Genomic DNA, 15,739 nt, shown 5'->3' on the forward strand with positions numbered 1-15,739 from the left:
ATAGCCAATGGCATCCTGGGGAATAGGATTTGTTTTGTTTAAACACGATAGGCACATGTAAACAGTCTATCAAATTAAAGCCCCTCCCTAGCCCAAATTATCGCTATCTGATTGGGACGGAGAATGATTGGTATCCCCCATCATCCAATGGCCGGAGGAAATTATTTCAATGTTGCGAACACCCGGAGAAGTGATTGCTTGTATTCCGTCCAATCGGAGCGCAGATTTATAGGTAGTACTCCAATTGGAATAGCAAGGGGGCGGGCGTTGGATTCGAATCCGGGCGGGAGCGGGAGGTCAGGCACCGCGAGAGAAGAAGATGGCCGTGCGGAGATGTATCCAGCAGTTGTTCCAGGAGCCTCAGGTTGATGGCGTCATCACCTTCGAGCGGCCGGGCCCTGTTCTGCGGAGCTGGGGCCGCCCATCGCAGGAGGACGCGGGCATGCCGCGTGGCGCGGAGCCCCAGCGGGAGCCGAGCAGCCTGGATGGCGGGACGCTGCTGCGCCGAGGGCTCCGGCTGGAGGAGTGCGCCCTCTTCCACTGCAGGGGCTGCCGCGCGGTGCTGGGCGACTCGCTGCATCTCTGCGCCCAGGAGGACCGTTGCTTGCAGGTCCTCGTCTGCTTCAGTGAGTCCCCGGAGCGCCAGACTCTGTGCCTGAGCAGCGGGGCTGCGACTGGACCGAGCCTGGGCCTGGATTCACTAGCGCTCCCTTGGCCTGGTTGCCTGTGGGGGCCCCTGGTCAGCCCCGTGGGCTGGGCAGGGCAGGGCTACCTGGCATGGGCGCTGACGTGAGTCTGCGGAGAGGGATGCGGCTGCTGCGGTTGTGGTCCTCAGTGACCTAACTGCGGGCCTAGCATCCCCTCCGTGGAGAGCAGCGTAACCAGTGGGTTATCCCTGCCCGAGTGAGCAGGTCTTGCAGCGCCTTGTTTTCTGTGGGCCACCAAATGGCCCTAATGCGTGCTCGGAAAGCACGAAATGTTGGGAGACTTCATAAAACGTGGCGTCAGTTTTGGTTCCGCTCTGAAGTGACACTAAAACAGTATTTCTCTCTCAGCTCTACTCAGTTTGCAAGTGAATCAACAGTCCTATAAACTCAGTCGGGACATATGTGGCTGTAAAACTGCTTCCTTCCCCGCACATTGCCACTGCCCAGCGACTGTTAATTTCTTTCCCACTGAGATCTGCCCCACTGTCTGCCAGTTGCGAGCTGTCCTTTCCCTTTTCCTAGTGCTCCATTACAGGATAGTCCCACTAGAGTAAAGTGGAATTGCATGAGTATTTAAATAGACCCGTTTTTGTGTTAGTGGCTGGCTCCAGCAAGAAGTCAGTATTCTATTATGCTTACACAAATTAAATATTACAAAATATATTTGAATCTGGGATTCAGTCGCATAGTCTGAATAACAGCATTGGAGGATTTTAATTTTCTATGAATGCAAACATTTAAGTCAACACAAATGTTAAAAAAAGCTACTAGGATTGAAATGTGATTTTTCCATTAAAATAAATATAGAACAAAAATGAATCCTTCTAAGCCTAAAGATAGAAGGTTCAGAACCTCAGTGTTGGGGACAAATAAAAATATTAGTCATACGCCACTGATCATTCACCATCTATGGGTTTATCTTCTCAGAAGTCACAAATGATGTTGTTTTGGACGATTCTTTAATGGTCGGTATTGAAGGACCTCTTCTAGGATGGTAGGTACCTCAGATGTTGCTTTTTGCTTTTGGTATTAGTTCTCAATTTGAGATGGTCACGAACCAGAGCAGAAAGGCATTAATGTGTTGCTTCTGAATTTTAGAAATGTGTCTGTGCCAGAAGAAAATAAGTTTCTAAAATCCCTCCAGCTCCCTCTTAGAGGTGTCTCATAGAATTGACAAATAATCTAGTTCGGTTTTGGACCTGTCCACTGCTTTTTCAATTGAGAAAGCCTTTGTAAATTGATAGCCTATATTCACACCCCCAAATAAAACTAAGTTTTTGCTCTATTTACTGCTTGTATTCCGTCCAATCGGAGCGCAGACTTATTCTGCGGGTGGGAGGGGGAGACATTTGAGTAAATCAAAAAAGGAAGCAACCTCTATCCAAAAATAACGGTTTATATACCTGTTAAGATTGGAAAGTCTTTTTATATTCTTTAACAGTGAAAGTGAACAAGTTTTGCTGGTAATGAATTAAGCAATCAGTAGAAGCTGATTCACCTAGATATAATAATGCTTTTTCTTTACCTATTATGAATCTAATGGGAGGGAAATAATTTGAGTTAATCAAAACTCTGCAGAAAGGGAAGTGGCTAGAGGAAAGTATCTTTGTCAAGCATGGTTTACAGTGTTTTTATTAGACTTCATAGAAGAAAATAAGAAACTGAGTTTGAATCAGGGGTTGCTACTTTCAAAGTTGAGTAGCTGCAGCTGCTTGAGCAGTCTGCAAATTTGAGGAGGCAGCCCTGTATCTGTAATTGTGCTTGATTCATATTTGGAAGGTTTGTCACAATTATAAGGGTTAGAAACTTTTTTTTTAAAGGCAAGTTTGTATTCTGCGGAAGGTGATGGTACTTACTTTCTGCTCCCCATGGGGAAGTGAATTTTTCATAGGCATCTTGCACAGCTTGTAATTCTTACCTGTTAAATTACGTACTGGATTTGTGTATCCCAAACCACCCTTGTGGCCGTTTTTAGCTTTTCTATGCTAGTGGGGTAGGAGGGACAGGACAAAAAGGAAAACTTAATGGTTGTATAGCTAATGAGTTGATGATGTTATGGGTTCACATACCTCAGTTTCCTCTGTGCATCTCTCTCTTTTTTTTGTTTTCATTTTTAAGTCTGTCTGAAATTATTTTCTCTTTAAAATTCACAGATGTGTTTCAGTAGCAGCGGGGTATGTTGAACTGACCTTTTAAGTTAGATTTCAGTTTTCAGATTTTAACCTCCGCTTCTGGGGTTTTCCAAACTTTTGAGTGGGTAACTGCCTTTAATACAAAGACTATCTTGTGGACAACCTACCCCACTACTTTGTCACAGAGGTTATGGGACTCCTATTATAGTGCTTGCTTATATGGAGAAGTAATACTACATTTATTGTTATGTCCTGATGGCACCAGTAAGCAGTGTTTGGACTACTGTTTGGAAACCTCTGCTCTACTGAAATCTTTTCTCTTTCTTTTCAGTGCTTACTATGCATTATACTGTCATTCGTGTGGATTAATGGTGGGCTTCAGCCTCTATTCTGCCTTCGCTGCCCTGGTTCATCTGCGAGGCCTCTTTTGTCTTTTCAAGGACAATATTCTCTGGTTAGTACACACCAATATGACAGAGAATGACGAGTTAGAAATTAAGTCCAGAGCAGAGTTCTTCATGGGAAGGGAAGAATACCAATATAAGGAATAATATTTTGATTTGTATAAAACCAGAATGGCAAATGCAGGTTGGTGATATTTTCTGCTGCCAGTGAGAACTGATAATATCAAAGCAAATCCTGAACTGCTTGTTCATAGTTTCTCTTTCTGGTAGTAAATGCAGATCAATCAAAAGCTGTGTGAATTCTAGTAATAAAAATGCTTCCTGTGGAAGTCCTTACTTTGTCCATAAATAGCAAAATCCTCAGCTACCAGTCTACTCTACATTTTTTTTAATGTAGTGCTGAGAAACTTATAAGAAGGCACATTAAACTTGTCTTCTACAAATATTCCAGTATCATTACAATCCTTTTGTTTAGAATGACACTGGCTAAGTTTTTTATAATGTATTGATTAATGTACATTATATTACTCTGTCTTATACCACCATTAGAATGTAGCCACTGTTGTGCACTCTCCACCTGCAGCATCTATGTAAATTCTTAACTTGGAGAAATTATTTCGCCCTTGCTTTCTATTGCAAGGGTAATAGAAGTAGAGAGAGTGCAACTTTCCAGATTAATACATCTCAGCTAATACATATGTATTGCTTGAAGACTGTTTCTAGCTAGCTTAGTCATAAACACTAAGTTTTGTTCCTCACAATACAGAAATATATCACAATTGCGTATCACTTAACTAGAATTGAGTCAAACTTACTAATTGTTATAATAGCATGCTGGTTGTAGAGCAAAAGTGATCTTTTTAGACTGAGGGTCTATCTGTGGCAGCTATAAATTGTAGTTGGTGAAAGAGAGTAAACAATGGAGGAAAATGAAAGCTTTATTATTCTATTTTAATATTAATTAATGATTATATTGACTATTTTTGGTCACAGGTTGGCACCTGCATTAGTTTCTGCATAAACTACCTTTTTATACAATGAATGTTTCTCTGTTTTTTATTACTATTCTCTCTTTTTTTACTTTTGTTTTTCAGTTATCTCTTAAAAACTAAAACCATGATAGAGGTCTCTGAGATGAACTTTCCTGCTTTGAGCCTAAAGGAACATCTGGGAAAAGTAAAGTTTCTTTGTGATTTTGTGTGTGTTAAAACGGGTGAAATGCAAATTAAGTTTTCAGCACCACTGCAAATACACTAAACTATTACAACAGTCATGCTTAATAATCCCATGAACAAATGGATGTGCATGTTTTTTCTGGCACAGGACAGCAACTAATCTTTAAAGGGGATTAAAGGAACACAAGCAGGTTTAATTTAACCTATAGTTCTTATCTGCGTCAACATCCTGTTGTTGAAATTCATTTTTCTTCAATTTATTCTTCACCACTGACATTTACCTTCTGCATCAAACTTAGGATGGACAACAATTAGTCACAGTCTTATCTAATTGACTTCTATGTTCTGATATATTTCAACGTTTGGGCTGTGCTAAATGTAGGAGAATGCTGCTACTCTAAAATTTGGTTCTACTGTCTTTCAGTTTCATGGGGACTCTTCTATTTAAATCCTGTAACTGCTTTTACAGTACCTATATTTTAGGCCTATGTTAGTTTGAATATCCCTTTTTCTTCAACATTTATTCCTCCTAAGTTGTAAACCACTTCTGCTTTTGTTTTTGTCTGTTTTCTGGTCTGAATATGAAATTGGGCCTGATATGTTTTCTGAAGACTTCTCTCCTCCTGCAAGTCATCTTCAGGCCTTTCTGGGTACATCTACACAGCAACTATATACCCCTGCAGCTGGCCCGGGCCAGTCGACTTGGGTTTGGGCTGCAGGGCTGTTTCATTGCTGTGTAGACTTCCAGGCTTGGGCTGGAGTCTGAGCTCTAAGACCATGTGAGGTGTGAGGGTCCCAGAGCTCAGGCTGCAGCCTGAGCCTGGAAGTCTACACAGCAGCGAAACAGCCTCACAGCCTGAGCCCCATGAGCCAGAGTTGGTTGGCCTGCGCCAGACGCAGGTGTCTAGTTGCTGTGTAGATGTACCCTCTGTGACCTGAATAGAGAGCATTCTGTTTTTCATGTTCACTAAACACTTTAAAGAGTCAATTGTTGCAGCCCTCGTTCAAGCAAAACTGCCATTGAAATCAATCAATGTTTTGCTCAAATAATGGTAGCATTTGATCAGAAGTGCAAACGATATTTTTGAAAGGTTTGCTTACACGGGATGTTGCTAGAATGATCATAGGATTGAGCTCTTTATGGAATGTTTGCCATTCATAAAATAATGACATGTGCAGGACTCTGTTTACAGTGGTAACCTGATGGTATCTCAGGTTCTCCTTCAAATAATTGTCCACACAGATTCCGTTGGGGGTGTTCACTTGTGCGAGATCAGACACTGCTTTTAAAAAGAATCCTTTATGACTGCACCTATATCCTGGATGTCTTATTGCCCTCTGTAGTTGGGGACATAAAGGGTGGAGAAGCCTCAACCATCACTCAGTTCCTTCTTACCACCTGTGGCTGCAAGACAGAACCCCTTTAGTGTCTGCATCCTATGCGGCTTTAGCTTTAGCATTTCAATAGTTACTACTTATTCTGTAGGTTACTTTTACCCACTGGGTTTATTTTAAAAAAATACCCCCATACAATACCTTAAAATGCCTGACATCAAATCACCAGGGTTCAAAATGTGTCCCTCTTGTGATGCAGCAATGCCCATTATTAATGGATATTCTAGGTGTCTAATTTGCTTAGCAGGGGGATACATCTCGGAGTGCTGCTCTGTATTCCACTCCTTTTCTAAATGTGCTTCAGCAGGCGAGGGAGGCAAGGCTTAAGCTCTTCCTCCTGGAAAAGCTGATGTAAGCCTCACTGGATTGGTAGACCCCTGGCATAACTTCACCAATTAGGTCAGTCACAGGTCTGCAGAGGCCCAGTGAGCCAAGACACCACTCTGAGCTCCTGGGCCACCTTCTAGGTTCTGTTTGTCCACCACATTCACATCCACTTCCCAAGAGCGGCTCTCCTTGAAGCCCCTTTTTGGATCAGGGCAGGTACCACCCCCTTTCCAAGCAGGAGACCGAGATCCTTTCCTAAAATGACTTCTATTAAGAGCTTGAAATCAGAGTCCTGCTTCAGTACCTCCATATTGAAATCGGACTGATGGTTCCTTTTCAGCATAAGGACCTGTCAGCACCAAGTGCCCTACATGCAGTACTGGCCTCTTCAGTACAACTTCAGTGCTGGGCCTAAAACAAGGTCTCTTGGTGCTGTGGAGTCACCTCTTATTGAGAGACTTGAAAAGGTGATCACCAAATCCTCAACTTCTCACCCAAAGGTTCACTCTTTTTTGTCTTACTCAATGTAATACACCAGGCTTCCTCCCCTGAGCATCCCCTTCCACCCCTTGTGAGTAGCACAGTGGGAATTGGGCTGGGAGTCTAGGGATTAATTTCTGAAGGGTGTCAGGAAGTCACTGGGGAGGGAGCACTCCATTGGTATCCACCCATGTGCCATCCGTCCCACTGCTCTTACCAGGTCTGGCCATACTTGTCCCCTTCAGCTGGGCAACCATATTTTAGGAAGTCAGAATCCTTCGCAGTCTACAATGCCAGAGCTCTATCACCAAAGAAACAACTCCAACCTGCACAAGTACCTGTCCTAGCCACAATTCATGAAAGTTGAGGAAGAATATAATGGAGACAACCACGCTCCTGAACAATCACCTTATGCCGTATCCTTGTGCTCCTCCAGATGAAGCAGTTAATTCTCTATCTGTTGCCTCATTGGATGAGCTAAAAGTCTTCCAAGACCTGATGAGATGAATGGTGGAGATGCTGGATACCATGATATCCTGCAAACTTCATCTTCAAGGAGATGGGTTAAAATAAGTGCTGGACTGCTTGAAACAGCCAAGATAATTTGGCATACACATGCCTCAGTTCCACTTACCTCCAAGAAAACTGATAGGAGGGTACCAGTTATCAGCCATGGGATTTGAATATTATCAGCATTCTACTTTAGGCAATCTGATGGTATAGGCATTTCAAGTAAATCTAAACATCAAGGCCGGCTGAAATCTACCCCTCAAGAGACGGACCCCAAAAAACTAGATCTCTGGCAGAAAAGTCTACTTGTTGAGCCTCCAGATGAGAATAGCAAACTACCAGATGCTACTCAAAATATGATTCTTTGATTTGGGATCAGCTTTCCAACTTTCTCAATAAATTCTTGAAGGAGACCCAAGAGAATTCAAAATCTGTAATGGCAGAAGGTCCGCTTATAGGCAGCCTGGTACTTTAAGCAGCACTAGATATATCTGATATGGCAGCAAGAACCATGCCCACTGCTGTTACAATAAGAAGGTCCTCTTGGCTGCAAGCAGCTGAGATCCTGAGGGAAGTCCAAGTTACCACTAAGGACCTCCCATTTGAGGGAAACTAGCTATTTAACAGTGGCACAGATGAGCACTTCCCACCCAGAAAGACTCGTGAGTGATCCTGCAATCCTGGGGACTGGAACATACAGCCTCAAAGAGAGCAACGGAAGCATCAGCTGTTCTATGGTCATTTGTCTATCACAATATTATTCTTACATTTTCAGTGCCCCAAGAAAGAGGCAGAGACTTCACCTGAGGCAAACCGCTGCCTCTTCTTCAGCTGCCTCACAGTCTAGGGCATCAGACAGGAATCAAATTGGCAACACTGTCAAGGGGTTGTCTGGACCACCTTCAGATCCTTCTTTTTTCACCCCTGCCTGGCAGCTGCCTTACTTCCAAGAAGCCTGGGTTAGAATAACCTCAGACTGATTGGCCCTTAAGATAATCATCAATGGATATCACTTCCAATTTTAAACTGCTCCTATGCCCTCCTAATCCTCCTAGTCTCCCTTCGGGAACCCTTCCCATGCGGGAGTCTACCTCCTGCTTCAACAAGTCTCTCATATGACTGGGAGCAGTGGAGGAAATGCCCCCGGATTTCTGTGGTAAGAGCTTTTATTCCCATTGAGGTTAGGAAGTAAAGAAGAGGATGGGTTTCTATTTCCCTGTCTTTGATGTTTTAATGCTTTCATCCATCATTTCATGTTCCACATGCTCCTAGATTCTATAATACCGTCTTAGGATCCAATGGTCTGTAGTTCTCAACTTCAGGATGCCTATTTTCACACTTAGATTTATTCAACTCACAGAAAGTAGCTGAGATTCATAGGACCATCTCATTAACAATACAGGGTCCTACCCTTTGGCCTCTCCACCGCCCCATTAGTCTTCAAAGTTCTTACTATGGTGGCAGCTCATCTGAGAAGGCAAACAATCCAGGTATACCTCTACTTAAACTGGCTCATTTGAGGGAAATCCCCATAGCAAGTGATCAGCTCTGTTCATGTGTCTTTTAAATCTTCATCTCGCTGGGCCTCAAGGTCAGAGACAAATCCACACTAGCACCAACTCAAAGGATAGAGTTCATCATGGAAGTGATTAGATTTCACACTTGTAGGCGCATACCTCCCTCAGCAGAGATTCCAAACTATGACAGATATCAGACAGCTCCAAGCACTCCCGAAGACGTGAGTGAGGACCTGTCTACTTTGTATAGTGTGTTGTAATTGAAATCAATATATTTGAAAATGTAGAAAAACATCCAAAAATATTTAATACATTTCAGTTGGTATTCTATTGTTTAACAGTGTGATTAAAACTGATTAATCACAATTTTTTTGAGTTAATCGCATTAATTAACTGCGATTAATCGACAGCCCTATTATTTACCTTACAGTAACACAGCAGATTCCATGCCTTGCCTGTTGTTCTAGGATTCTTATTAGTGAAGGGTGGTTGAGGCTGCTCTCCCATTTATGCCCTCTGCTGTAGGGGCGAGAGGGCACTCAGGGTGTAGGCACAGCTACAAAAAACACTGCTGTTGAAAATAATTTGATCTTTGGCACAGGCGCACCAACAGTGGAATCTGGACAACACATCTCAAAGAACCACGGTTACTGTAGGGTATATAACTGTTCTTTACCTACCCTTAATTTTTTTTTTTTCCTTCTAGCTGAAAGAACAACTTGTGGGGGTCCATGTGCGCCTAGAGGTACTGATTAAGAGGCTGGAAGAACTGAACCAACAGATCAACATGGCTGACAAGCAGGGCTATGCATCAAGGACAGTTGGCCTAAAGCTAGGGTTTGCAGGAATCAAGTCAAGCAATTAATATGCCATCATAGAATATAGAGCCATTTGTGTATCGTTGCAGGTTTCTTCATTGTGGTGAACAAAGTGGTTTGAAATCACCACCACCCTGAAAAATGTCAGAGAAAGCTAATTTGCCACTTTGTTATATGCGTGAAAATATATTTTGCTGAAATATAGCTCAGACTGGTGAAATGGACTGGATTTTTGAGGAGCAAGAAACTGTTTCCTCCTTCTGTGACTTCAAAACAAATACCTCATCCTTGCAGCACTTCTTCTCTTGGAGGTGTAATACAGCTTGTACTGTGGTTCTTCCTGAGCAATATATGGTTTAAAAACCAGCGGTTGGAAACTAAGATTTTAAGTTCCTGAGAGTGATTCAAAATATGCTACCATGTGATGTTATTCAAGATCAGCCATTCTACAATGTTCTTAGTGGGGGCTGAAACCCTGGTATCATCTCTTCATGTAGAGGAAATGTTCACAGGAGGTAGGCCTTGATCCAGATGTCTTCCTGTTGAGTCTTGAATGGGTTCTTTCTCTTGTTGTGAATTTTTTTATTTATTTAGTATGTGTGAGAGAGTGAGAGGACTCTTCTTCCTCCCTGGCTGTGGGGGTAGAAGCTTCTCTCTATACCTGGGAAGATGAAAGGAGCTTCCCTTTTCACTCCCACTTCACAGAAGGCATACTTATGTTTCTAAAGCCTCCATTATGTTGGGAAATTATGCCTGAAATTTTGTATCAGGCATAGAGGGGAAAATACTTACATGCTCATTTTAATTCCATTGATAAGTGATTTTTTTACCCCATGCCCTGAGCAAAAGACTACAATCAGTATTGTACAATCTGGCCTGAGTTGCTCATCTCAGCAACCCTAGTACCTCATGCTTTTTCAGTTAGTGGTTTGTTTGATTTTTCTCAAATCTGAGCTATGTAAGGAAACTGCAAACTTCTAAATGAGAGAAGGGAGTCTGGGACTGCTGGAAAATAGCCCACTCCATGATACTAGAATGGTCTGGATCAGCAGCCATCACATAATAAATCATGTGGAGTTTTTTTGGTTAATGATCATAGGAAGTCTTTTGAAGTATCCATACTGGTTAGGCCAAATACTTGGCAATAACCTAGAATAGCAACAGCTATGTTTTGAGGTACTCAGACTGAAATAGGAGAACTTAATATCTCCTAAACTAGTGCTAAATTCAAATCTTGTAAATTACTTACTGCATTTTTAAGATGTATAATTGTATATGCTCCACAACCATCACAGGAACTGATACTCCAATATATCATAGCACTTTTTAATAGTAACAGAATTGGTAACTAAAGGTGAAGTCGAAAACTAGGTGTTTGATGTAAATGTGAGATTTTTGTATACGTATTTTGCATGTCAACCTATTTGTTTGAGACCAGATAGGTGCAGTAATATCTTTTATTGGACCAACTTCTGCTGATGGAAGGTACAAGCTTTCAAGCTACACCAAGCTCTTCTTCAGCTTGGTGTAGCTTAAAAGCTTGTACCTTTCACCAGCAGAAGTTTGTCTAATAATTTCTTGACCTACCTTGTCTGTCTCCTGTTCAAGGACTAACTCAGCTACAATAACACTGCAAACAACCTATTTGTTCATGCTAGCAGATTTTAATTTTATTTCCTCCTCTATAAGAGCTGTAGTCAGAGCAATTTACTCTCAGAGCAAATTGTTCTTTTAAATAGCAAATACTTCAGAAGTCCTTATTTTTGTTAAAGGTCCAAAGTTACTGAATACTACTTCACTAGTGTAGGAATAAGGGAATTTCTTGGGAGTTGTTCAAGCAGTGGAGATGACCAAATACTATTTTAAGGTCTAAGCTACACTACCAGTAATACATAGTTGATCTCCTTTTGATGTGAATAGACTACCCTTGATCTTTGGACAAGGGTATGATCTTAATATTGTAACTTCATTTTTCAGTTATTTGTTCAGCCTCTTAACTGTTGCATTCAGCATTAGTCTTGAAAAAATACCTAACTGTGGGACCAATTCTCTCCCCCCTTCTCCATTTCCCCTCCCTCTTTGTCTCTTGTCCCCTCTATCTCTGCAGTAACTCCAGTTACCTCCCATGGGCTTTAGTCCTACCTCCTGTCTGCTAAGATTAAATAAATAGTTGATGTTTATAAAAAGTGCCATGTTTCAGAATCAGCCAGCGGGAGCAAGGGTATCGACACACTCACCCACTGTTTCGTTGTTGTTAACTTGTAAGAGAAGCCTCTGTCAGTTACGTTTTGTTCAGGTATTCAGCACTATCTTTGCCACGGATAAGTCTAGAATTTTTTAATTTTTGTTTTTTGAAAGCTGAAATTCAGCAGAATCTGATTATATTCTATAGCTCATGTGTAAATCAAACAGGTTTGATCTGATCTCCGGAGTAAGTCTAAATCCCCTTTCTCTTAGGCCAGTGGTTTTTAACCTTTTTAAAAATTTATTTACAGACCCCTAAATTTTTAATGGAGGTGCGGACCCCTTTGAAAATCTTAAACATAGTCTGGGGACCCCCAGAGGTCTGCAGATCACAGGTTGAAAACCACTGTCTTAGGCCATGTCTACTCTAAAGCTGTAGAGCCATAGATGCTTCCTACATTGACAGAAGGGGGTTTCACTTGGTATGTAGTTAATCCACCTCTAAGAGGTGGTAGCTAGGTCAATGGAGGAATTCTTCTGCATGTACACGGGGACCGGGGGTGGGGGAGGTGCAGGAGGTCAACCTAACAATAGTACCCGAACGTGACCTAGCTCAACCTAGCTAACTTTTCAGTGTAGAGCAGGTTTCAGATAGTAAGCTCTTTGGGGCAGGGATCATCTGTTTGTTGTCTGTACAGCAGCAAGGGTGACGCTGTCCTGGTCCATGAGTAGGGCTCCTAGGTGCTATAGTTACAGAAATAGTGCACTGTTGCAATATTTTACTTTCCTGGGGAGAGTAACTGTTCAATGAACAAGTAAAACTAGCTTTTTCTTTCTTTCTACGGTGGAGTGAATAGATATTGTACCTGGCCAAATAAACTCATGACTTTGTAACAATGCTGTAATGGGAAATGCCTTAAATAGTAGAGGATGTTCTGCCATGCTAATTCCCCATTATACTTCACTGGCCTCCAGTGCTGAGGAGAAACTAATCCTGCTTGATTAGACTGCAGTCCTCTTTGTGGACAATCTGTTTCAGCCTTAGCATGTTTCTTCAGTTCCAATTAAAGCCTGCTGTATTCTATGGCACATTCCTGTTCTAAATTTCTACTTACAAAATCCCACTCTGCTGTTTGAAGAAATCCTTCTATAGGTGAAATGAATGTAAATTAATAGATTCAGGCAGTCATTATTGCAGACAACTTAATACAATAGCTGTGAGGTATGAACTGCCCCATACATCTTAATAGGATGTTGACTTTTTAAACTTAAACAGTGCACTGTGTCAACATTAAACTATTTTATCAGAAATGTCCAGTGCTTTGTGCTTGTTCCACAATGCTGAGCAGCCCCTGCCACCCAAGAACTCTAACTGTACTGTGAGCAGCTTATTTTGAATGTACAGTCAATCTGCTATTCCTTGTGTTATGTAGTGTACTGTGTGTGAGATCTATTGCAGAACAGTCTGCTGTAACAAAAGGCTTGCTAAAGAATTCTGCTCCTGCTTCTTAGAGTACAGAGAGGCCTATTAAGTCTATCTGTAATACTACAGTTACAATGTTTAGTTTCACTGTGCAATATGTAGTCAGGGATGGGAGAAATTAAACTACACATTGCTGAGATATTAATTCTCTACTTCTAGAAGTGAGACTAATGCAGCTGCACAGGGAAAGCTTTGAAAGGAGCTATAACTCTCTTCTTACCATGCTATTTGCACGTTTAATGCTGCCTATGAAGGTTAAATAATTGAAGGGGAGAATGACAGCGACAACTAAGCTTAATTGAATGTTTATCTCCAGTCCTCTGGCATAAAAGGAGAAACAGACTATTGGCATTTTTCAGAGGTGTTAAGCACCCCCAGGTCTGTTTGAAATAACCTCTGAAAGTCAGGCCATACGGGTCTGTGTTTAGTGTAAAGGGCAAACAGGAAGACTACACCTTACTGCTACAGCTTGGTAGTTTTATCCCTAAAGATAAAAGATGAGAAGAAAATGGAGCAAGGACAGAGTGGTAAAAGATGACTGATAAAGCAAACAATCAGACTAATGATTCTGGTACAACATTTTTCATAAATTAGCTGTTTTGGAGTTGCTAAGCAAAATCGTATCTCCTGTTAGCTTTGTATGAGGAAAATATAAATACAGAGGCATGACTAATGCTAGCTGGGGCCATAATTGCACATTCATCTGCTTTTATGGAGTGGCAAATGGTCATTCTGTTTCAGTGGTTCCCATACTTTTTGCCAACCTTTGGCATCTGAAGAAATTTCCTGGACTCTTCACTTTTTTTATACACAAGTTTCATGTTATTTTATTAGATTAGTTTATTTTTAAAACATTTTATAATTAAGACTCCCAAAGGAACCAAAAAAAAAACACCCTCTGCAATTATTACAGGTTATCACATCACCCCTTTTTCACTTTTAACTAAAATTTTATGATGTAGTCTTGAATGGGCAAGTACTGGTAATACCACAGTGCCCCTCCTATCAGCATGATTTCTTGTGTGGGAGAGGTAACACGGTGCAGGATGTGCTAAAAGTGCCTGAATGCCATTCTGGGTCCACTGCAGTACTACTTAAGGGACAGACCCCCTGCATAACACATGGTAAGACCCCACTTCGGGAACCACTATTCTATTTTGTATATCACATGCACAAGCTACATTAAAAGAACACTAAGACTGCAAAGTCAAGCTCTCAAAAGTTAGGAACTACCACTTTTAAGAGGGCCTATGCAAGGAGAGGTTGTTACTTGTACAGTAATAATTCTTTGACATATTTGGTCTGTAGGGGTGGTTCACATGAGGGATGTGCACAATCCTGTGCACTCAAATGTGTTAGGGAAGCCTGTGGGTCTGTACCTGTGCTGTACATCTCCCCTTGCTTGACTACAAGGGCATATAGGGAGGAGAGGACCTGCACCATTCTAGTTCCTTCTCAGCTGTAGAGCATGGTAGACTCTGAAGCAGAGGGGAAAGAGTGGGATAGTGGAGCACCCCATAGGGACAAAATATATATAAAAAACCTCCAGTTATGGTACAAAGTAAGTAACCTCTCCTTTTTCAGTTATTGTTCCTTGGGGTGCTCCATGTGACAAGACTCCTGAGCAGTACCTTGAGGAGGAGGGTGATCCAGTATACAGTGTAGAACAGCTTCACCAAAGGCCACGCCCATTCTGGAAGCATGGAGTAAGACATAATGCTGTGAAAACTTGTGAACCAAGAGCCAGGTGACTGCCTGGCAAATGTCATTAATGAGTGCCATCCTATGGAGGGCAATTGAAGTGGATTGAGCTCCAGTACAGTTAGCAGTGAGACTCTAGGAGGTGGGGTGTACACCAGTGGACTCCTAGCATGCCAAAATGCAACCTGAGGACCACTAAATCTGAGAAGAGATGTTTGACCTCTCAGCAAAGGAAACAAAAAGCCTTCACGGGGAACTCTGAAGAGCTCAGTTCAGTGAAGGTAGGAAGCCTGGGCTCATCTTCCATCCAGTAGGTGGAGGCTGGTCTTTTCCCTGTGCAAGTAGGGCTTAGGGAAAAGGCCAGCAGTTAAATATCCTGATTGATGGGGAACTCTGACACTTTAGGTAGAAGTGAAGGTGGGGATGCAATATAATTGTCTGGCTAAACTGTATATGGGAGAGGAGAAGTCAGCTTGAGGGCTCCTAGTTCCACTAGCCTGGCTGAGGTGATTGCTACCAGGAATGAAGTCTTAAAGGAGAGATGGAGCAGTGAGCTGGTCACCTTGGGCTCAAAAGGAGGCCCTGTTAGGTTATGTCTATGCAGCAATTGAACACCCATGGCTAGCCCAGATCAAGTGGCTCTGGGGTGGGGGTAAGGGGATACTGCAAAATTGCTGTGCAGCTGTTTGGGCTCAGGTGGGAGCCCAAGCTCTGGGGCACTGCAAGGGGGGGAAGGTCCCAGAGCCCAGGCTCTAGCCTGAGACCAAACATCTGCACAGCAATTTTTAGGCCTACAGCCTAAGCCCCATGAGCCTGAGATCTGGGCCAGCCACAGCCAGGGTCTTTTATTCTAGTGTAGATGTACCCTTAATATGTAAGGCACTGAATTGAGGTCCCAGGGTGGGG

The 15,739-nt window shown here is 42.3% G+C and overlaps 1 protein-coding gene across 1 annotated transcript; it reads left to right on the forward strand.

Annotated features, from left to right (window-relative positions):
* Positions 1-272: 272 nt before the first annotated feature.
* On the forward strand, positions 273-13,241 carry OIP5 (Opa interacting protein 5). The gene is made up of 5 exons (XM_054025027.1): positions 273-626; positions 1,635-1,701; positions 3,171-3,293; positions 4,338-4,419; positions 9,354-13,241. Exons 1-5 carry the CDS (start codon positions 320-322, stop codon positions 9,510-9,512), a joined length of 738 nt encoding a protein of 245 aa, XP_053881002.1. The 5' UTR covers positions 273-319; the 3' UTR covers positions 9,513-13,241.
* Positions 13,242-15,739: the final 2,498 nt, after the last annotated feature.

The sequence above is a fragment of the Malaclemys terrapin genome, chromosome 4 (assembly GCF_027887155.1).
Source record: "Malaclemys terrapin pileata isolate rMalTer1 chromosome 4, rMalTer1.hap1, whole genome shotgun sequence".
Taxonomy (NCBI): Eukaryota; Metazoa; Chordata; order Testudines; family Emydidae; genus Malaclemys; species Malaclemys terrapin.